This window comes from Chrysemys picta, chromosome 3, assembly GCF_011386835.1.
Source record: "Chrysemys picta bellii isolate R12L10 chromosome 3, ASM1138683v2, whole genome shotgun sequence".
In the NCBI taxonomy this organism is placed as follows: Eukaryota; Metazoa; Chordata; order Testudines; family Emydidae; genus Chrysemys; species Chrysemys picta.
The window spans coordinates 42,466,138-42,489,549 of NC_088793.1; the positions used below are offsets into that span (position 1 = coordinate 42,466,138).

The window sequence follows — 23,412 nt, forward strand, 5'->3', positions numbered from 1 at the left end:
TTTTTTTTTAACATTCATGCATTCTTTATTAGTTCCTTACAGAGGTAGGGGGATAATTGCCAAGTTAGCCTGGGATGGGTGGGGGAGGAGGGATGGAAAAGGACACAATGCATTTTAAAACTTTAAGTCTTATTGAAGGCCAGCCTTCTGATGCTTGGGCGATCATCTGGGGTGGAGTGACTGGGTGGACGGAGGCCCCCCCACCGTGTTCTTGGGCGTCTGGGTGAGGAGGCTATGGAACTTGGGGAGGAGGTCTGTTGGTTACACAGGGGCTGTAGCGACGGTCTCTGCTCCTGCTGCCTTTCCTGCAACTCAACCATACGCTCGAGCATATCAGTTTCATGCTCCAGCAGACGGAGCATTGCCTCTTGCCGTCTGTCTGCAAGCTGACACCACCTATCGTCTTCAGCCCGCCACTTGCTCTGTTCTTCCCGCGATTCAGCCCGCCACCTCTCCTCTCGTTCATATTGGGCTTTTCTCATCTCCGACATTGACTGCCTCCACGCATTCTGCTGTGCTCTATCAGCCTGGGCGGACATCTGCAGCTCCGTGAACATCTCGTCCCTCGTCCTACGTTTTCTCTTTCTAATGTTCACGAGCCTCTGCGAAGGAGAAACATTTGCAGCTGGCGGAGGAGAAGGGAGAGGTGGTTAAAAAAGACACATTTTAGAGAACAATGGGTACACTCTTTCATTACAAGGTCGCATATTTCGGCTTGCAGGCAGCCATCGTAGGCCACAGTGTTTTGGCTTTTTTAACCTTCTTAACATGCGGGAAAGGTTGCAAACAGCAGCGCATTTCCCATATCAAGGATGAATTGGGTTGTCCATTTAAAATGGGGTTTCAATGTAAAAGGAGGGGGCTGCGGTTTCCCGGTTAACATGCGGCACAAACACAAGTAAACCCCCCCCCCCCACACACACACACACGATTCTCTGGGATGATCACTTCACCCCTCCCCCCACCGCGTGGTTAACAGCGGGGAACATTTCTGGTCAGAAGAGCAGGAACGGGCGCCTCTGAATGTCCCCTTAATAAAATCACCCCATTTCAACCAGGAGAGCTTTCTGGAGATGTCCCTGGAGGATTTCCGCTCCATCCCCATACACGTTAACAGACTTTTCCAGTAGATGTACTGGCCGCGATTGCCAGGGCAAAGTAATCATTAAACACGCTTGCTTTTTTTTTGTAATGTTTACAAATAGTTACAAAGTTACACTCACCAGAGGTCTCCTGTGTGCCCTGAGGGTCTTGGGTGAGTTCGGGGGTTACTGGTTCCAGGTCCAGGGTCACAAACATATCCTGGCTGTTGGGGAAACCGGTTTCTCCGCTTCCTTGCTGCTGTGAGCTACCTACAGTACCTCCATCGTCATCTTCCTCGTTCCCCGAACCATCTTCCCTGTGTGTTTCTCCAGTGAGAGAGTCATAGCACACGGTTGGGGTAGTGGTGGCTGCACCCCCTAGGATCGCATGCAGCTCCGCGTAGTAGCGGCAAGTTTGCGGCTCTGCCCCGGACCTTCCATTTGCTTCTCTGGCTTTGTGGTAAGCTTGCCGTAGCTCCTTAATTTTCACGCGGCACTGCTGTGTGTCCCTGTTATGGCCTCGGTCCTTCATGGCCTTGGAGATCTTTTCTAATACTTTTCCATTTCTTTTACTGCTACGGAGTTCAGCTATCACTGCTTCATCTCCCCATATGGCGAGCAGATCTCGTACCTCCCGTTCGGTCCATGCTGGAGCTCTTTTGCGATCCTGGGAGGACTCCATCACGGTTACCTGTGCTGATGAGCTCTGCGGGGTCACCTGTGCTCTCCACGCTGGGCAAACAGGAAATGAAATTCAAACCTTCGCGAGTCTTTTCCTGTCTACCTGGTCAGTGCATCTGAGTTGAGAGTGCTGTCCAGAGCGGTCACAATGAAGCACTGTGGGATAGCTCCCGGAGGCCAATAACGTCGAATTCCATCCACACTACCCCAATTCCGACCCGCAAAGACCGGTTTTATCGCTAATCCCCTCGTCAGAGGTGGTGTAAAGAAACCGGTTTAAAGGACCCTTTAAGTTGAAAGAAAGGGCTTCGTTGTGTGGACGTGTCCAGGCTTAATTCGGTTTAACGCTGCTAAAGTCGACCTAAACCCGTAGTGTAGACCAGGCAAATGCTGCAGCAGCACAGCTGTAACTACGCTACAATAGCAGTTCAGTGTAGACACTCACTACAGCAATGGGAGGGGTTCTCCCTGCCGCTGTGGTTAATCCACGTCCCAGAGAGGCAGTAGCAAGCTGCACTAGCACTGTCTTCACCGGGGCTTAACTACATTGCTCAGGAGTATGGATTTTCTTCACACCCTGAAGGATTTAGCTGGGTTGACATAACTTTTTAGTGGAGACCTGGCCTCTATCACAGGTTCTAGCCACAGGAATACAAATGTATGTTGGAAATTCATATAGAATCATAAAAATATAGGGCTAGAAGGGACCTTGCGGTCACCTAGTCCTGTCCCCTGCGATGAGGCAGGACCCTTAACCCTATACCATCCCTGATGTGTTTGTCCAACCTGTTCTTACACACCTCCAATGACAGGGATTCCACAATTTCCCTTGGAAGACATTCCAGAACTTACCTAGCCTTATAGTTAGAACATTTTTCCTAATATCTAACCTAAATCTCCCTTACTGCAGGCTAAGCACATTACTTCTTCTCTTATCTTCAGTGGACATGAACAACAATTGATTACCATCCTCTTTATAACAGCACTTAACATATTTGAAGACTGTTATCAGGTCCTCCCTCTGTCTCGTCTTCTCAACACTAAACATATCAGTATTTTTAATCTTTTCCTGTAGGTCAGGCTTTCTAAACCTTTTATCATTGTTGTTGCTTTCCTCTGTACTCTCTTCAGTTTGTCCACATCTTTTTTAAAATGAGGCACCCAGAATTAGACGCAACATTCCAGCTGAGGCCTCACCAGAGCCAAGCAGAGCAGGAAAGTTACCTCCCAGGTCTTATACATGATGTTCCTGTTAATACGCCCCAGAATGATGTTATCCTTTTTTGAAAATGCATCACATTGTTAGCTTGGGTGGATTTTTATTGACTCTGAGAGACAAAGCCTGGATGTTATAGGAGGGACCTGAGCAATGATCTTGAACAACCCCACATACTGGTGATCTAACTTTGCCACAGATTGGGGAGAACAGATGTTTTGAGTTGGCACCCAGACCTTGTCCCTGATAGCTACGTTAGGTGTGGTTTGACAGCTCTTATCTTCATACTGCTTATAGAGCATTTTAGCAGCTTCTAGACAGTCTATGAGCTCTTGTTGTATGTAATGCAGATAGGTGACCAGATCAGCAGGTTCAGTGAACGAGGAGCTTTTAGGAAGTGCTGGATGGAAGTGAGGGTGTAAGCTGTAATTGGCATAGAACAGGCTCTGCAGAGTGGAGGCCTAGATCATTTTGCTATAAGGAAATTTGCCATAAGGGAGCACGGAGACCCAGTCACCCTGCCGGTAATTCAGGAAGCATCAGAGGTGCTCTTCAAGAATCCATTTTACCTGCTTCATCTGGCAATTGAGCGGTGGATGATATGCAGACAAGATGAGGCATTCTACAACCCAGAGTTGAAGAACTCTTGCCAGAAACAGTAGACAAACTGTGGGCCTTGGACCAATAAAATGCCAGTCAGTATCCACCAAGACAGAAGACATATTCAAGAAAGGTTGGCGGTTCCCAGGGCAGTACGACCCATGCAAAAGTGTGCCATCTTGGTCAGGAGTCCAACACAACTGTACATCCATGGGAGCAGAGTAGTTCTACTGTGAAATCCAGGGACGAAGTTGATCAGGGCCGTGACGGGGAGGTTTAGGGCTCAAAGAGACTGAATGCCCTTCTGTGAGGGTTTTTGGTCCAAGAACACAGGTCACAGGAGTCAATGTATTTTCTGACATACACATATATACCTAATCTCCAGATTTTTTGGAATGTTAAGTTCCTGACTTTAGTTTGACCAAAATACCTGGAGACCTGTGACTCATGACATAATTCAAGAACCTTGACTCTAGGCTGGCCATCTGGAACATAAATGTGGTCTCTATGGTAGAGAATTCCATCCTGTAACTGAAACACTGAATCATGATGTGGGTCCACATTACACAAGTTCTAGGTTGTGAAGAGGTCACGAAGCAGCAAAGATTGAATGAGTTACATTAAGTCCCTGTCCACTGTACCAAAGGCATCTGCCTTTCTGTTTCTTGCACCTGGATGGTATGTCACAACCAAATGAAATCAGGTGAAGAAGAGGGGACAGTAGATATGGTGCTGGTTTAGGTTTTGGGCCCTATGAAGATACTTCAGATTTTCTGTGGTCTGTAAGGACCCGAACTGGAATTTGGAACTGAACTGGAATCTTCAAGGAGATTCCACCTTAATTGCAAGCAACTCCTTGTCCCAAATGTCATAGTTCCACTCATCTTGGGTTAGTTTTCTGCAGTACAAAGCACAAGGGTGGAGTTGGTTACAAGGCCCTGTAAAGAGAAACCCTTTTTGTTTTATGTTAACACCTGTGCGCCATATTGGATTCCAGGTAATAAGTAGGAATCCATCTTGGTTGCCTTTCTTCCCCATCCCCAGGTACACTTTGGCGCCCTTTTCACTGTAAGGTGAGAAAACAGGGTAGTCACCTGACCCCAAATCTGCCCAGCAACAGCAGGATATATAGGGGCTAGCAGATCAGTGAGACAGGGCTGCCCATCTGAGTGGCAGAGTGCTGGTGGTGCTGCTACCTACCTCGAAGGTGGAGTATCACGGTGCTGTGTTTACAGCAGGTGTGTAGACCTGAGCATTGAGCTTTAGGGTTGTGGGAGGATTTATCATACATGCATGCAAGGGTGAGCTGCCAACTGCCATCCTTGTTCGGGATCTTACTTACACTCACGACGACACAGGGGAAAAAGAACAGAAGAGGCATCGACAGTGAACAGAGCCAACACCTGCCTATATCCTGGGTCCACTCTTCACCTGCTAGTCCACCTAAACGGAAGCCGGAGCTGGTCCCCGTCGTGAAGTTCTTGGATAAAGCTGCAAGAAGATGGTAGAGACCTTTTAGTCCTCCATACCCCTGCCTGGGACACGTTCTGGGGAGGGAGTAAACTCTTTTTGTTATATCAGTGTCATCCTTACCTGTTTTCCTTGTTATCTGTGTTGGAAGTCCTTATAGTTTACACCTGTTTATCTTTACTTGATTAACTGTTGCTTTGGTTAATAAACATACCTCATGTTTTGCACCCACATATTTTGTTAGTTCTATGTTGGGGCATATAAACCCCATTGATAGATGCGGGACAAGGGAGACGAATCTCTAGGACTGGTCCCCAGCTGATTAAAACCAGTCAACAGCCCTGCTTATTCCAATAACACATTTCCTATAGCGAAGTTTGATGCATCAGCCTCCACTATGAAAACTCTGGGAGGGTCAGGATGGACAAGGATGGGAGAAATAGTAAAAGCCTTCCTCAGCTGGTCAAAGGTGGACTGGGCCTCAGGGGACCAGATGAATAGGCTCCTCTTCTGAAGGAGTGCTGTAATTAGAATGATCAGGTGGGAAAACCCTTTGATGAAATGCCGATAGAAGTTGTTAAAGCTGAGGAAACATTATACCCCACATATGTCGATGGGAGCAGCCCACACGGAGATGCCAGACACTTTGCATTGATCCATAGTTAACCTGTCTGAGGAAACTACATATCCAAGGAACTTGATTGTGCTACGATCAAAATAGCATTTCTCTAATTTACAACAGAGGTAGTTTTGGTGGAGCCTTTCCAGAACATGGCGTACATGTTGGTCAGGAAGGGTCTGGTTCTCAAAAAAAAGATAAGAATGTCATCAATACAGATAACTACAAACTGGTCCAACCTATCCTTACATGTGTTGTTGATAAAGTGCTGAAACGTTGTGGGAGCACTGCATAGCCGGAAGAGAATGGCTAGGTATTTGAAGATCCTGTAGTGGGTGCAGAACATCATCTTCCATTCATTCCCTGCCTGGATACAGACCAGGTTGTAGACCCTGTGGAGGTCCAACTTGGTGAAAATGTTTGTGGAATGAAGTCTCTCAAGAAGTACATTCATGGGTGGCCAAAGGCATCAGTTCAGAATGGTAACCGTGTTCAGAGCCTGAAGTCCACAGAAGGGCACAGGAAGCCATCCATCTTAGCCACAAAGAAAACTGGGGTGCCTGCTGAGGATGAATGAATCTCTTTTCCTGCTCCTCTGAAAGGTACTCTTGGAGTACCTCCAGCTCAGACTCTGAGAGGGAGTAAATATGGCCAAATATTTACATCTCAGATTTTAGTATAACCCCCCCACCCCATTTTTCCTTCTGACTCTTGTTCGTATGTTTTAAGGGTACCTTTTCTTAGTGATACATAGAAAATAAATTAGTGTAGTGTTTCTGCTTTCACACAAGATGGCAGTCAAGTGACATGGTGAAGCAACATTTCTCTAGACCTGTAAGTAGAAGATGTTTTTTCCTGTTTTTTGTTTTTAGGGCAGTCGATTAATCGCAGTTAACTCAAAAAAATTTATCTCGATTAAAAAATTACTTGTGATTAATCGCACTATTAAACAATAGAATACCTATTGAAATTTATTAAATATTTTGGATGTTTTTCTACATTTTCAAATACATTGATTTCAATTATAACAACGAGGAGTCCTTGTAGCACCTTAGAGACCAACACATTTATTTGGGCATAAGCTTTCGTGGACTAAAACCCATTTCATCAGATGCATGGAGTGAAAAATACAGTAAGCAGACCATATATTCTAGCACATGAAAAGATGGGAGTTGCCTTACCAAGTGAGGGGGTCAGTGCTAATGAGCCAATTCAATTAAGGTGGAAGTGGCCTATTCTCAACACTTTTAAATCTGTTCGCATGGCACTGTGGTAGCCGGCATAGCAAGATATTTACGTGCCAGATGCGCTAAAGAGTCATCTGTCCCTTCATGCTTCAACTACTATTCCAGAGGACATGCATCCATGCTGATGATGGGTTCTGCTCAATAATGATCCAAAGCAGAGCAGACCGATGAATGTTCATTTTCATCATCTGAGTCAGATGCCACCAGCAGGAGGTTGATTTTCTTTTTTGGTGGTTCAGGTTATGTAGTTTCCGCATCTGAGTGTTGCTTTTTTTAAGTCTTATGAAACCATGCTCCACATCTTGTCCCTCTCAAATTTTGGCCGGGACTTCAGATTCTTAAACCTTGGGTCAAGTGCTGTATCTATCCTTAGAAATCTCACGTTGGTACCTTCTTTGCGTTTTATCAGATCTACTGTGAAAGTGTTCTTAAAACAAAGAACATGCGGGGTCATCCTCCAAGATTGCTATAACATGAAATATATGGCAGAACGCAGGTAAAACAGAACAGGATACATACAAGTCTCCCCCAAGGAGTTCAGTCACAAATTTAATTAATGCATTATTTTTTTAACAAGCATCATCAGCATGGAAGCATGTCCTCTGGAATGGTGGCCGAAGCATGAAGGGGCATACACATGGTTAGAATAACATATAAATAGCACATAAATACCTTGCAACGCCGGCTACAAAAATGCCATGCGAATGCCTGTACTCACTTTCAGGTTAGTCTTAAAGGTGCCACAGGACCCTCTGTCACTTTCAGGTGACATTGTAAATAAGAAGTAGGCAGCAGTATCTCCTTTAAATGTAAATAAACTTGTTTGTCTTAGCGATTGGCTGAAGTATGACTGAGTGGACTTATAGGCTCTAAAGTTTTTTTTACATTGTTTTGTTTTTGAGTGCAGTTGTATTACACCAAAAAAATCTGTAAATTACACTTTCACAATAGATTGCACTACAGTACTTGTATGAGGGGAATTGAAAAATATTATTTCTTTTGTTTCTTACAGTGCAAATATTTAGAATAAAAGAATATAAAGTGAGCACTGTACACTTTATATTCTGTGTTGTAATTGAAATAAATATATTTGAAAATGTAGAAAACATCCAAAAATATTTAAATAAATGGTATTCTATTATTGTTTAACAACACGATTAATCACAATTCATTTTTTTAATCACTTGACAGCCCTATTTTTTTACAGTGCATTTAGTGTTCCTGGAAATGTGGCTATAAGACTTTGGAAAACAACTTTATGGTTATTCTAAGGAGATCAAATTACAATTCATTTTATATTTGTTTTTGTAGTTTGAAATCAAAGGGGGTAAAATAGCTAAATGGTAGGAATACAAGCCAAGATTTCAAAGAGTGACTAGTAATTTTGGGTGGTCAATAGGAGGCACCTTAGAGTAGCCTGATTTTCAGAGGTGTTCCAAGTTGGGCCCCCAAAATTACTAATCACTTCTGAAAATCTTGGCCATACTGCATGATGGTGTTCTCCAGTATACAGTCCAATCTCAATGGAAGATAAGGGCACTGAGTGTGATGCTGGCAGACCAGGTGCTTGCTCCTGCCAGGGCTTTAGGCCTCAGCCAAGCACAGCAATTCATTGCTGGAAACCAATCTTTTTTACCTGTGGACTAGTATGGTTGAGATGGGTATTGGACTTATAAAAATGTGTTTAGTGTTCAGACTTTATGAAATGCTTGTAAATTGCTGCATGCATTAATCTCACTTAGCATACCTTTATCCCATGCTATAAGGTAAATATTTAAGTTTTACAAAATGTTTGTTCTGAAATTGTGAAGCCAGTCAGGAGGGATCATCTCCTGCCCATCAAGAAGGTCTATCAAAACTAAATGGGCCATTGTGGAACCTGACAATACAAATACTTTGTTAATTGCCCCCTTACACCCATGAAGAGGCTACATGCAAAAGGGCTCATCCCATCACCTTGAACTCTGGAAGGAGGATGTGACAGTGTACCCCATAAGGCTTTATGGGGAGGGGGTGCTTATAAATGTATGTATGACATAACTGGAATATGTTTTGTGCTGCCTGTGCCATGTAACATATCTCCGTAAGGGTTGTGATCTACTATATCTATTCATCCTATTTGTATGTATATATCATTTTCTACTCGAGCTTAAGAATATGGGCTGTATGCTTGCCTGATTTCTAAGTAAGCTTTGTGAGGCATTTGGTCAGCTTCTTTAGGAAGGAATTTGCCAGGTTAAGTACCTGATCAGGAGACACTTAGGGAACAATGCATCTTGGAATGCTCCAATCCACATGAGAAGTCTTCCTGGAGACATGCAAGATGCCATGTGGACAATGCAAAGACTGAGTCATGCAGGGGCATGTGACTTGCCCAGGTGACTCCAAAACTCCATCTTGGAGCTGGGCTTTGCATAGGAGGGAGGTCTCCACCCACAAGAGAGAGTCTACTTAAACCTGTGGGAGACCCCTCCATTTTGTCTTCAGCTGGCTAAAGAAGGAGCCTCTCCACCCCCCCCCCCCCCAGGATACTTGAAGGAGACTGATACAAAGGACAGTAACTGCAGGGGGTGTGAGTGATTGCTGGACCCAGGCTAAAAGGAGATTAGCCTGTAAAAGGGAGCACTCTGGAACTGGTGAGGAAATTATCTGTATTCAGTTTGATTAGGCATAGATTCGCGCATTTTATTTTATTTTGCTTGGTGACTTACTTTGTTCTGTCTGTTACTACTTTGAACCACTTAAATCCTACTGTCTGTATTTAATAAAATCACTTTCTATTTAGTAATTCACTCAGAGTATGTATTAATACCTGGGGGAGCAAACAACTGTGCATATCTCTCTATCAGTGTTATAGAGGGCGAACAATTTATGAGTTTGCCCTGTATAAGCTTTATACAGGGTAAAACAGATTTATTTGGGTTTAGACCCCATTGGGAGTTGAGCATCTGAGTGCTAAAGACAAGCGCACTTCTGTACGCTGTTTTCAGGTAACTTGCAGCTTTGGGACAGGAGATTCAGACCCTGGATCTGTGTTGGAGCAGATGAGAGTGTCTGGCTCAGCAAGACAGGGTGCTGGAGTCCTGAGCTGGCAGGGAAAACAGGAGCAGGGGTAGTCTTGGCACATCAGGTGGCAGCTCCCAAGGGGGTTTCTGTGATCCAACCCGTCACAGTGGCGTAGTCGAGCAGGGTCTGTGCACAGCTGATTGCTTTGAGATACTGGTAGTGATTTTAAGTGAGTTTTAAGTGTGGTGGCTGGAGAACAGACAAAGTGGTTACTGGTTTGTTATTTTCTGTTTGCTTATTTCGGGCAAGGGAAGTAGGGACAGAAAAGGAAGCTCTCTGTTAACTAAGAATCCCTTGAGCTGAGTGCATCTCAGTTTCAGTGAACTGCAGAGGGGTTGTGGCCCAGCACAAGAAAGCAGGACAATGAGTACTAGTGATCTCAGTTCCAGTGAACTGCAGAGTGGTTGTAGCCCAGCACGAGAAAGCAGGACAATGAGTACCAGCGACGCTGCTATTAAACTAAAGCTGGCCAGGTTGGAAGCAAAAGAGAGAGAAAGTGAACATAAGAGACGGCTGGAACTAAGACAATTAGAAATTAGTGCCATGGAGGCAGAACATGCAAGGGAAGAGGCTGCCCACAAGAGAGCTATGGAGGTCGAGGCAGCGAGGGCGAAGGCAGAGGCAGCGAGAGTGGAGGCAGAGGCAGCGAGGGAGGCAGTGAGGGCGGCAGCGAGAGTGGAGGCAGAGGCAGCTGCCCACGAGAGGGCTATGGAGGCCCAGAGGGAGGCCCGGAAGCATGAACTGGCTGTTATGGAGTCAAAGAGACGAAACCCTCCCCCTGCTGGCTCCACTTCCCCAAAAATCCATAAATGGGAGCGGCTATGTCCACAGTATGGTGAGTCCAGCGATATCGCCGAATATTTCATCACCTTTGAGAGACTGTGCACCCTCCATGCCATCCCTGAAGATCAGAAGATGACCACATTGATAGCAAAATTGACTGGCAGAGCTCTGGACATATTCAATAAGATGCCTATTGATGATGCTTCAAACTATGGTAAATTTAAGGAACTGGTTTTGAAACAGTTTCAGGTTACACCTGAAACCTACAGGGTTAAATTCAGGAGCCTTAAGAGGGGATCTGGATTAAGTAATGTGGCTTATGCCAATGAAATGAGAGATTTGGTAGATAAATGGGTGCGGGGGAGAGGCATTACCAGCTTTGAAGGGATGTGTGATCTAGTTACTCAGGAACATTTCCTGAATATGTGCAGTGATGAGGTAAAACAGTATTTGTGGGACAAAAAGGTAAATGCAGTGGGTGAATTAGCTGAGTATGCTGACTCTTATGAACAAGCCCAAGCTGCAATCAAACACAAACCACTGGCAGAAGGGTATAAGGTTGGGGGAAAGCAGAATCACCGTTTTACCCCTGGGTCTGGGAAAAAAGAGGCTGGGCGGTCACCTCCCCATTCCCCTGGTACTCGACCCAAATTTCCTGTGCAAGCAGAGGAGCCCAAGAGGTGCTATCATTGTAAGTCCACTGAGCACCTGAGGAATAAGTGTCCCTTACTGAGTGAAGCTGCGGCTTCTCAGAGCCAGGCTGTGGCCTCTTTCCACACAGGGTTTGTAAAGCTTGCTTCCACACAACCCAGCAATGAGCATATGCATGCTGTTAAATTGAATGGTCAGATGCTTCTTGGATTAAGGGACACGGGTGCTGAGATTTCTGTGGTCAGGAGGGACCTAATCCAGGAGAAGGATCTGTTGCCAGGTAAAATGGCAGAATTAGAGCTGGTAGGGGTTTACAAAGTCCTTGCACCTTTAGCTAAAGTACACATGCAAACTCGGGATTTGCAGGCTGAGCTGACTGTTGCAACGGTGGCAAACAATTTTGCACCGTTTCTACTGGGGAATGATTTCTTTAGTGTGGCAGAATCTGTCCCAGGGTTGGTTAGCAGTGAGAAGGAATCTTGTGCTAAAAGCCCCAGAGAGGGGGGTGAAGTCACACGGACTGCTGGGGGAATAGGAGAGTGTCTCTTAGGTTCCTCTGCAGCAGTAAAGGATGCAGCTTCGGGGGCAGGGCTGGTTGTGGCCAGTTCCTGTAGCCCTGGGGCTCAAGGGAAGTTCCAGAGGGAGGAGCTGGATGAAGCCAGCTCCTGTCCCCTAATCATCTCCCCTGGGGAGGGGGATGTACCACCTTGTAGCAAGGAGGCCACCACAGCTGCTGACTGCCAGGAAGTTGCAGGTCAGCAGGGGGCTGGGCCTGCCCTGGGGTGCACAGAGGCGTGTGTCCCAAAGGTGGAAGTTGGGGTCCTGGGGACCGCTGTGGTGGGAACAGGCCCCAAGGACTCTATAGCTGAGTGCCAGCCCAACCCGAGTGGAAGGGGAGGGATTTTGCTGGCCAGCGAGAGTTCTGTCGTAGCTGGTAGCTGTGAGTCCACAGCTGGGGCAGGATCACCTTCCCTTTCAGGGGACACAAGAGTGTCGGACCCAGAGGGGAGATCAAAGAGGGAAGCCCAGATGGCAGGTCAGGGGGGGCCAGAGAGTCCACCCACCTTTTGTGGGGAGGGGCTTTCCCAGGAGGAGAGTGAAAAGTCTGCATTCGAAATGCCAGCCCCCCCTCCTGTGGATCAGGTTTTAAGGGAAACCTGGGGGTCAGGCCTCCAGGATGAGGGGGTCTATCCAGCTGACCCATTGGAAACAGAAAGTGGGGTGCCCAAAGGGGTCCAGAGCACCCCAGGGAAAGCTGCTGTTCTTGCTACACTTGCAAGAGATAAAACTCTCTCTCCAAGACAGGGGAGGGGAAATCTCTTCATGGGAGGAACCTCACAAGGGAGTGGGGCCCAGCCCAGAGAAACTCCAGAGGGAGGGGCCGAGGACAAGTATGGTTGTAGTACACCCTTTCCTGGCCAAAGACCCAAGCACATGCCCGAACTAGAAGTCTTCCCCAAAGAGGCAGAGGAATCTGCATCAGAGGGTCTACCAGAGGGCACAGAGAACTGGGAAAATGCAATGGGTGCTAAACAAGTCAAATTGAGTGAACGAAGCCTGTCCACTGTAGATTTGCTGTTAACCTTGTGTCTTTTGCTAATTCACCTATGGGATAAAACAAAAGAATTCACACTAGTGGTAAACCCTTTAAAGATGTGGAACATATTTGATTTGTGGAATAAGCTGTTATACATGCTGGGGATGGTGACGGGACAGCCCCACCAGCGTGTTACTTTACAGCCCATACCTGTAAAAAGCAGCAAAAGCATAACAGGCCTATGCTGCTGTGTAGAAGGGGAAACTGAGGCACACCGCCTCATGGCATTGGTGGCTAAATGCCAAGATACCTCCACGTTAATGAGTATTGCTGCCTGCATTCTGTTAGCAATACTACATCCCTACCTGTTTGCAAGCATCTGGGGACCAGGGACCCCAAAACGGGCTAGAACCCCCAGGAGTGACATCATATGGTTTCAAGGTACTGAAAGGAAGTGTGACCAGAAACAAACAGAAATTTTACGGGTACTGCCTCTGCCATGGACAGTGTCCAAGTCTCTGGCAGTAAATTCAGGGGGAGGGTGTGACAGTGTACCCCATAAGGCTTTATGGGGAGGGGGTGCTTATAAATGTATGTATGACATAACTGGAATATGTTTTGTGCTGCCTGTGCCATGTAACATATCTCCGTAAGGGTTGTGATCTACTATATCTATTCATCCTATTTGTATGTATATATCATTTTCTACTCGAGCTTAAGAATATGGGCTGTATGCTTGCCTGATTTCTAAGTAAGCTTTGTGAGGCATTTGGTCAGCTTCTTTAGGAAGGAATTTGCCAGGTTAAGTACCTGATCAGGAGACACTTAGGGAACAATGCATCTTGGAATGCTCCAATCCACATGAGAAGTCTTCCTGGAGACATGCAAGATGCCATGTGGACAATGCAAAGACTGAGTCATGCAGGGGCATGTGACTTGCCCAGGTGACTCCAAAACTCCATCTTGGAGCTGGGCTTTGCATAGGAGGGAGGTCTCCACCCACAAGAGAGAGTCTACTTAAACCTGTGGGAGACCCCTCCATTTTGTCTTCAGCTGGCTAAAGAAGGAGCCTCTCCACCCCCCCCCCCCCAGGATACTTGAAGGAGACTGATACAAAGGACAGTAACTGCAGGGGGTGTGAGTGATTGCTGGACCCAGGCTAAAAGGAGATTAGCCTGTAAAAGGGAGCACTCTGGAACTGGTGAGGAAATTATCTGTATTCAGTTTGATTAGGCATAGATTTGCGCATTTTATTTTATTTTGCTTGGTGACTTACTTTGTTCTGTCTGTTACTACTTTGAACCACTTAAATCCTACTGTCTGTATTTAATAAAATCACTTTCTATTTAGTAATTCACTCAGAGTATGTATTAATACCTGGGGGAGCAAACAACTGTGCATATCTCTCTATCAGTGTTATAGAGGGCGAACAATTTATGAGTTTGCCCTGTATAAGCTTTATACAGGGTAAAACAGATTTATTTGGGTTTAGACCCCATTGGGAGTTGAGCATCTGAGTGCTAAAGACAAGCGCACTTCTGTACGCTGTTTTCAGGTAACTTGCAGCTTTGGGACAGGAGATTCAGACCCTGGATCTGTGTTGGAGCAGATGAGAGTGTCTGGCTCAGCAAGACAGGGTGCTGGAGTCCTGAGCTGGCAGGGAAAACAGGAGCAGGGGTAGTCTTGGCACATCGGGTGGCAGCTCCCAAGGGGGTTTCTGTGATCCAACCCGTCACAGAGGACATAGAAAAAGCAACAAGAAAATTTGTCATCTCTTTTGCTGTTAGGACTCTCACAGGGCCAGAGCTACGAAACAGAAGCGATTACTACAGCTCTGTCACCTTTTTGAAACCATAGCTTGTAACCAGGGCCGGCTCCAGGCACCAGCTAAAGAAGCAGGTGCTTGGGGCGGCCAATACCTAGGGGCAGCACTCCGGCTGCTATTGGGGTGGCATGTCCACAGGGCCGGCTTTAGGAAGTGCGGGGCCCGATTCGAACAGTTTCGATGAGGCCCCGGCAGGGATGACTAAAAAAAAACCCCACGTAAAAAAACACGTGGGGCTTGTACTCACTGGGCGGCGCTCCTAGTCTTCGGCGGTGGGTCCTTCACTCGCTCCGGGTCTTCGGCGGCACTGAAGGACCTGCTACTGAAGTGCTGCCGAAGACCCAGAGCGCGTGAAGGACCCGCTGCCGAAGTGCCGCCGAAGACCCGGAGCGCCACCGGGTGAGTCAAAATTAAAAAGAAGCCTCTAGCCAGGGAAGGGATTTTCGGCTACTTCTTTCTCCCCTCCCCCCCGGCGGCCCTGCCACTGGGCGCGGGGCCCTCTTAGGCGCGGGGCCCGATTCGGGGGAATTGGTGGAATTGGCCTAAAGCCGGCCCTGCTCGCAGACACACCCCAACAACATCCTCCAGACAGCTCAACCCGTCTAGCGGCTCCTCTCATGCCCCAGGCTCTCCAGCCGCCCCGTGACTGGTGCCCAGGGCCGGGGGTGCAGCTCCAGCCCCAGGGGGACGCAAATCCGGACAGTGCCGGCTCCCCGCAACGCGCTGGCGTCCACAACCCCCCCAGGGGCGCCCCCCAGCCCTGCAATGGCTGCCGAGCGGTGCCCAGAGACACCCCCCACCCAAAGGACAGGGGCCCACACTCCCCCTCCCCCGACGGCTTACTGCCTCACAGGGGCAGATTGGTCGCGTCGTAGGGGCCGTTGGGAGTTGTAGTTCTCGGCCACTCCCCTCTCCCGGCTCTCCCTGGAGCGTGAGGCCCGGCCGGACTACAGCCCCCAGCATGCCCTGGGCAGGAGCCGAGTGTCGCACCGAGATGATGTCACAGCGGGCGACCCACACACACAGATTCGGAGATCCTAGCCTCCCTATTTCCCCGGACATGTTCGGCTTTTTGGCAATTCCCCCCGGACGGGGATTTGGGGACCAAAAAGCCGGACATGTCCGGGGAAATCCGGACGTATGGTAACCCTATGCTGTAGTTAATAAATCCCTTCTCCATGCAACACCGTTTGCTTGCTACTTACCGGCTGATCTGCTTCACTTGCTCTGCACTTTCTCCCCGCAGCCTCTGTGCTTTCCTGTCATGTGCTCAACAGCAGCAATCAGCCGACTGCAAAAACAGAGAAGTCCGGGCTGCTTCTTCCACCATTGCAGAAGCAGCTGCAATAGCCTTGAGTCCCAGCTCCTCACCACAGCAAGGAGAGACACCTGCACACACGGTATAATGTTGCTTCCTCCTGCCCCACCTTTTGTTTCTGTCCAGGGCCGGTGCAACCACTAGGCAAACTAGGCAGCCGCCTAGGGCGCCAAGATTTGGGGGTACCGTTGCCAATCAAGACGCTGGCTGCAGATCACAGACTGTAGGGAGGGATGACGTATATGATAAGAACCACGCTCCCAGTGAATTGTTCTCCGGCCATTTAGAAAGCCAGTGAAGTCCTTTGATTGTGAATCGATACAGATAGGTACATTTACACAGTAATAGTTCCTTTGTCTTGTAGATTGCACAGCAGCCAGAAGGAGAGTGGAGCAGCTTGCGGCGGGAAGTGTAAGACCCCAGCTGGGGCTGAGCTGTGTGCTTCAGGGTGGTGTAGCCAGGGCCAGCTTGCATGGCATGCTGGGAGAGCGGGCTGCAGGATTTGCAGGCAGAGGAGGCCCTGCTCCCTGGGGAGAGAAGGGAAGGACACCACGGTTGGCAGCTCTGCGGGCTCTCTCATGTGGAGGGGCGGCTAAGCCGCTTTAACCCACCTCCCTGCGCCCCAGCTTTCTACCCTCCCGATCCTGCTTTGGCGAGAGGGCTGTGCACTCTCTGCCTCACAGTCCTACCTGCCCCATGCTCCCCTGCCGGAGCGAGAGCCCAGCATTCAACTCCCCAGCCCGGGTGCAGGACGGACTCGTGAAGGCAAAGCAGGTGCGAGGCAGGATTCCGCCCTTCCTCCCCTCCCTGTTTCTCCGTTTACTTTCCTGAATGGAACTGGTGAAAATCAGTCGGGCTGCTGCATGCCCTGTTAGCCCTGTCCGTAAACTGTGACCCAGGAGAAACGTTACCCAGGTCTTGCACCTTCATATCTTGTGAGGTGAGGCAAAGGTCAGGCTCCTAGCCACGCACCCCACTCGTGATACACAGCCATAAAAATACTTTATGCTTGTAGAGCTCCTGCAGTGTGAGCATCACAAAGCGGTAGGGTGACCAGATGTCCCGATTTTAAAGGGATAGTCCCGATTTTTGGGTCTTTTTCTTATATAGGCTCCTATTACCCCCCACACCCTGTCCCGATTTTTCACACTTGCTGTCTGGTCACCCTACAAAGCGGCAAGTGGAAAATCATAAATAGGTGGAAACAGATCGAGTGTAAGGCCTTAGTGGCGCAGGATAAATTCTCTCATTTTAACAGTACCAGTATAATGAAAGTGGGACAACTTCCTGGCATGGACTTGGTATCAAAGTGCTTGTACCAGTATAGAATTACTTCCACACTTGGGGTTGTACTGGGATAACTAAATTGGTTTAAAAAAAAACTATACCCCTAACCAAAATAGTTACCCTGGCACAAAATCTGTGTGTAGAGCAGGCCTTAGTGACTTGCCCAGGGTCACTGAATGAGGCAGTGGTATAGTCAGAAATGCAGTGCCAGAAGTCCTGTACACTAACAGCTGTCCTTAATTTTTAGCAAAATAGCTACTATTTTCTGTCCATCCAAAAATCTGCAATTCAGTGTATTTCAACTATATTAAGGCTCTCCGAATTTGTGTGTGTGGGGGGGTCGCCCGCTGTGACATCATCTCGGTGCGAGTTGTTAGTTTTGCTGCAGCCACTCGCACTCGGGGTCCCCCGAGCGTCTTTTGGCGGAGCGCTACCGGCTTCAGAGTTTGCAAGTTACTGTACCAAATAACTAAACCAGAGAACTGTATTTAAGCGGTGAATGTGCTTTGACACAAATACTAAATAGAACCATGGTTACTACCTGGTCCTAGCAGAATCCCTTCTCCTTGACCATCATGATGCTATTCCTACCTCACCATTATTCCTAATAATCAATATTAATTTTCACTGCATTCTCCATGGTTTAGATTTATTTTCTTGTTTAGAATAAGGTCCCAATCTTAACTGCTTATTTGTAGCATTAGCACCATCATCATCATTACTATTTGTATTACCATGGATTCTTAAATAAAAACATCTCATGTAGATAACCATGTCTCCCTCACTAGCAGCTTGTTTTGCTCACAAACTTTTCTCTGTTTCACCCTCACTTTGTAGGTTTTACAAACGTTTTACAGTTTATGAAGCATTTAGCAACTCCCAACCAAGAACAGAGCGGGAGGGAGAAGGGGGAATGCGGAGTGCTCAGAGGAGGGGTCAGAGTTGGGGTGGGGACTTTGGGGAAGGGGTTGGAATGGGGGTGGGGAGGGGGCGGAGGCAGGGATGGGGAAGAGGCGGAGTTGGGGCGGGGCCAGAGCCCCCGTGGAGTGTCCTCTTTTTTCAGTGTTGAAATATGGTAACCCTACTACAGCACTAATTTTACTGAATGTTAAGGGTGGGCCTAGGACAATGGTTCTTAACCAATGTGCATACACCCCCTGGGGGTGCGAGATGCCCTTTCTGAAGGTGCGAGAGATGCCAGATTTTTTTAGAAGGTAAATCATCGAATACACAAATTTAGCACAGGCACGTAAGTACAACTACTTTGTTTCATCAAACCTACGTATTTATTACCATTATACATTTTTAACAATTACTGTAATGTACAAACAAAAATATATCTAGGTTTAAGGGGTGCAAGAACATATTTTTGAGGTTTAAAGGGTGTGAGAACATATTTTGATTTTTGATAAGGGGTGCGAGAACATATTTTGAGAACCAAAGGGGTGCAGGCTGCAATAAAGGTGAAGAACCACTGCCCTAGGAAAACCTGCATATTGGTATTTCGTTGTTGTTGTTTTCCCCTCCTGTACTGATTCTTTTGCAAATATTTTCTGTGTGTTGTACTGTTCCTTTTTGTGAGGAGGAGGAAATGGGGATTAGACAGCGTTAAATAATTGCTGGTTTTGGTTAAATGCTGAAAAAAAAATCCTACTTCTAGGAGAGAGGCTATTGCATGAAGTCAGGGGAATTTCACACAACCTGTGAACCACTGCATTTAGAGGGTTGTACGAAGCTGTGATGGGGAGCAGGCAAGTGGTGTTTTGTTTTCTTTGCCTTTTTTGTGGGGAGTTTCTGAGGCTTTCTCTTCACACCAGTGTAACTATGCTGACATTAGTGGCCTGATTCCTCACTTCCTTGTACACTGTACAGTTGTACACATATGTTCAGAGTAAGTGTAAAATGCTCATAGACTCATAGACTTTAAGGTCAGAAGGGACCATTATGATCATCTGGTCTGACCCCCTGCATGCTGCAGGCCACAAAACCGTCCCTACCCTTCCCTTGACTCTGCTGATGAAGTCCCAAATCCTGTGTCTTGGTGACTTCAATTTGCAGAGAACCCTCCTGCTAGTGATCCCTGCCCCATGCTGCGGAGGAAGGCGAAAAACCTCCAGGGCCTCAGCCAATCTACCCTGGAGGAAAATTCCTTCCCGACCCCAAATATGGCGATTAGTTAGACCCCGAGCATGTAGGCAAGAGTCTCCAGCCTGACCCTTGTTAGTCATTATACTATTTACCTGCTATTGCTCGGTATTCCCCACCAATTATGTTTTACCATTAAACCAGTCCCTCCATAAACTTATCTAATTTAATCTTAAAACCAGACAGGTCCCTCGCCCCCACCGTTTCCCTCGGAAGGCCGTTCCAATATTTCACCCCTCTGACGGTCAGAAACCTTCGTCTAATTTCAAGCCTAAACTTCCCCACTGCCAGTTTATATCCATTCGTTCTCGTGTCCACATTAGTACTAAGCTGGAATAATTCCTCTCCCTCCCTGGTATTTATCCCTCTGATATATTTAAAGAGAGCAATCATATCCCCCCTCAGCCTTCGTTTTGTCAGACTAAACAGCCCGAGCTCCTCTAGTCTCCTTTCATACAACAGGTTTTCCATTCCTCTGATCATCCTAGTGGCCCTTCTCTGCACCCGTTCCAATTTGAGTTCATCTTTTTTAAACATGGGAGACCAGAACTGCACACAGTACTCCAAATGAGGTCTCACCAGCGCCTTGTACAATGGAAGCAGCACCTCCTTATCCCTACTAGATATACCTCGCCTAATGCTACCAAATTAGAATTCTTAACTCTCCCACTGGTCCAAGATGCAAGGCAGTGGGAAGTAATTGCCAGTGGAATTGCTCTGATGTAAAGGAGCACAGAATCAGGCCCCTTGCTCTGTCTCTCCCTGCTGTGGTGAGGAGCTGGGACTCAAGGCTATTGCAGCTGCTTCTGCAATGGTGGAAAAAGCAGCCTGGATTTCTCTGTTTTGCAGTCGGCTGATTGCTGCTGTTGAGCACATGACAGGAAAGCACAGAGGCTGCGGGGAGAAAGTGCAGAGCAAGTGAAGCAGACCAGCCGGTAAGTAGCAAGCAAACGGTGCTGCATGGAGAATGGTTTTATTAACTACAGCATTCATTTTACTGAATGGAAAGGCCGGGCCTAGGAGAACCTGCATATTGGTATTCCCATATAGTAACTCCTGTACTGATTTTTGTGCAAATATTTTCTGTATGTTGTACTGTTCCTTCTTGTGAGGAGGAGGAAATGGGGATTAGACAGCGTTAACTAACTGCTGGTTTTGGTTAAATGCTGAGAAAACATCCTACTTCCAGGAGAAGGCTATTGCATGAAGTCAGGGGAATTTCACACAACCTGTGAACCACTGCATTTAGAGGATTGTATGAAGCTGTGCTGGGGGCAGGCAAGTGGTGTTTTGTTTTCTTTGCCTTTTTTGTGTAGAGTTGAGAGAGGAAGGTTTCTTGGGCTTTCTCTTCACACCAGTGTAATAATCCTGACATTAATGGCCTGATTCTCCACTTCTATGCCATTAATTGTTTTAATCGCTTGACAGACCTACATTTTTCATAACATGACTTAATGCACAAAAAGATTAAAAAGTTCTTCGAGTGCTTGCTCATGTCGATTCCATACTAGGTGTGTGTATGGCTGCTGGAACTTTTTCTCTTAGTGGTATCCATACGCCAGCTCTGGCGTCCCCTGGAGCCCTGTGCTCATGTGCCGGTATTTGGGGTGCCACCGGCTTATGTCTCATCCTCCCTCTCCATTTCTTTTGGTGTCAAAGTTTGGTTCCGTTGGCCATTTTGACAAAAAATGATTATTTTTTATGTTTGACTAGGGGGAAAGTTGCGTACTTGTGCTTTGATACATTTGGATGATTGTTTAGAGAAAATGGTTGAAAGAATAAAGTGAGAGACCTTAAAGATTCAAAAAAAGCTTTGGTAAGGTTTAGAGGAAAAAAGGAAAGAAAGTTTGTTTGGTTAGGTTTAGTAAGGAGAGATGATTTTAAAGGCCAGTTTGGCATGTTATTAAAGAATAGAAAGAGAACTTAAAGAAAAATAAAGATTTTTGTTTTTAAAGGGTTAGTTTGAAAGAATAGAGGTAAGTTATTAAAGAAAAGAGATTTTTGGTGAGATTGAGTAAGTAGAGATGATTTTAAAGGCCTAGTTTGGCATGTTATTAAAGAATAAAAATTTTAAAATAAATGTAAAAGGTATTAAATATAAGGGTAGGTTAAGAAAAGAGCATTTAAAACATCAAATAATATTGAAAACTATAAAAATCGGTTAAAAAGAACACACGTGGCAAAAAAAAGGGGAATTTTCTAAGGCAGGGTCTGTTTAGTAAGCACATGGTAAAAAATATAAAGGGTGGTTAATAAAGAAGCATTTAAACTATTTAATACAAGGGTAGGTTAAGAAAAGAGCATTTAAAAAGAGTTTAATAAAAGAGAAATATATAAAGATAGGTTAAAAGAGAGAACAGGGCAAGAAAAGGGAAAAGGAAGCCCCTTTGCAAAGATAGACAGCACGTGGTTGAGTCAGATAGAGAGATCTTATTCTTCCAAGTGTTTCTGCAGAAGGAGGCAGCTGCCCAGGTTCACAGCCCCTCGGGCTTGTTATCACTGCCTTTGGATTGGACCAATCAGATGTTCTACAGCAGCATCATAGAATTTATTTTCCTGAACCAATCCTATAGTGTCAATTTTTTTAAACAAGAGCCATCTCACTCCTCTCCCCTCCCTCCCCTTTAACTGCCTTATTCTTATCTAAGAAAACAGATTCTAAGCATTTTTCCCGCCACATGGGGCTTTAATGAAAGTTAAAACCATAAGTCCTTAGTAACAAACAATTGTTAAAAGTTTTCCCCTATGTTTTAGACTAACATTTTAGTAAGGATAATTTGAAGCTGCAGCAAAGCCTCTGTTAGCAAAAACAGTGTCTATGAGTCAGTGGCTCAGAGATAAGAAGGTTGCTTCTTCCCCAAACCTTTTGACAAATGCAAATAGAAGTTACATTACGTTTTGTAAAGGAATAAAGCTCTGCTTTATAATTACTTGAAAATACAAGCCTATATGAAGACATATCACTCTATTTACAGGTGTGTTTCAATAAAAAAAGAGCATGCAGAAACACCCCAGGCCTAAACCCACAAATCCTCAGTAACAAAAAGTTTTTAAAAGCTTTTCCCTATGTTTTTAGTGAGGACAATTTGAAGCAGCCTTTTTAAGTTAATGGATTAGAAAAGAAGACCACTTTGAAAAACAACTCTATCTGAAGACACATCCCTTCATTTAGCCCTTTTGGATATGCTGTCTCTTTAACTTGTCTCTATTCTTTCAAACTAACCCTTTAAAAACAAAAATCTTTATTTTTCTTTAAGTTCTCTTTCTATTCTTTAATAACATGCCAAATTGGCCTTTAAAACCATCTCTCCTTACTAAACCTAACCAAACAACTTTTCTTTCTTTTTTTCCCTCTAAACCTTACCAAAACTTTCTTTTTTTAATCTTTAAGTTCTCTCACGCTATTCTTTCAACCTTTTTCTCTAAACAATCAACGGGGATGGAGGGCGGGACATAAGCCCTAAATGGGGCATGGAAACCTGTCAAAAATACATGGTGATGAATGCTATTGAGGTATATACTACTCGCAGACCGCCGCCATTCTCTGGGTCTCAGCCTGGGCTTCAGTGTCCCTGGTTCCCACTGTCAGAGCCTCTGGTACTTCCTGGGCTGGAGCCCACAGTGAGCATCCTTCCTCCTGAGTTGTCAGCCCCGACTGAGCTGGTCTGCAGCTACACTTGGAGCATGCCAAGTAGGGTTGAGGAGGGTATTGCTTCCTCAGCGCATAATGTGGTGTTAACCCTTCCCCATGCAATGCAGGGTGACTGGGGGCTGATGCATCCTGTCACAGGGTATGATTATGCTGCATTTTAAAACCAGTGGCAGCAAGTTTCAGAGTCCAAAGTTCATGCTACATCAAAAACAGCACTGTAAACATTGCGTTTT

General features: G+C 46.2%; 2 protein-coding genes across 3 annotated transcripts in view; one reads left to right on the forward strand and one right to left on the reverse strand.

Annotated features, from left to right (window-relative positions):
• On the reverse strand, positions 1–16,215 carry LOC135982621 (uncharacterized). 2 transcript variants are annotated; one of them, XM_065590158.1, is made up of 3 exons: positions 15,983–16,215; positions 1,224–5,070; positions 1–625 (listed from the first exon to the last, which is right to left on the reverse strand). In XM_065590158.1, the coding sequence occupies exons 2-3, from the start codon at positions 1,762–1,764 to the stop codon at positions 123–125; spliced, it is 1,044 nt and encodes a 347-aa protein (XP_065446230.1). In that variant the 5' UTR covers positions 1,765–5,070; positions 15,983–16,215; the 3' UTR covers positions 1–122. The 2 variants fall into 2 exon arrangements, with proteins under 2 accessions (XP_065446230.1, XP_065446229.1); XM_065590157.1 differs by lacking the exon at positions 15,983–16,215 and having other exon boundaries at positions 1,224–8,890.
• The window catches only part of LOC101938983 (protein CLN8-like), a 15,038-nt gene continuing 7,675 nt past the window's right edge, over positions 16,050–23,412 (forward strand). The window contains exons 1-2 of the mRNA XM_005289682.3: positions 16,050–16,177; positions 19,043–20,462. The gene's annotated coding sequence lies outside the window, so the exon portion shown is untranslated. The remainder of the gene's footprint in view (positions 16,178–19,042; positions 20,463–23,412) is intronic.

Coding starts and splice junctions, on each gene's coding strand:
- LOC135982621 (XM_065590158.1), bottom strand. CDS start 1,764: ATGGAGTCCTCCCAGGATCGCAAAAGAGCTCCAGCATGGACCGAACGG. Junction 626..1,223: donor GGGCACACAGGAGACCTCTG/GTGAGTGTAACT, acceptor CTCCTCCGCCAG/CTGCAAATGTTTCTCCTTCG.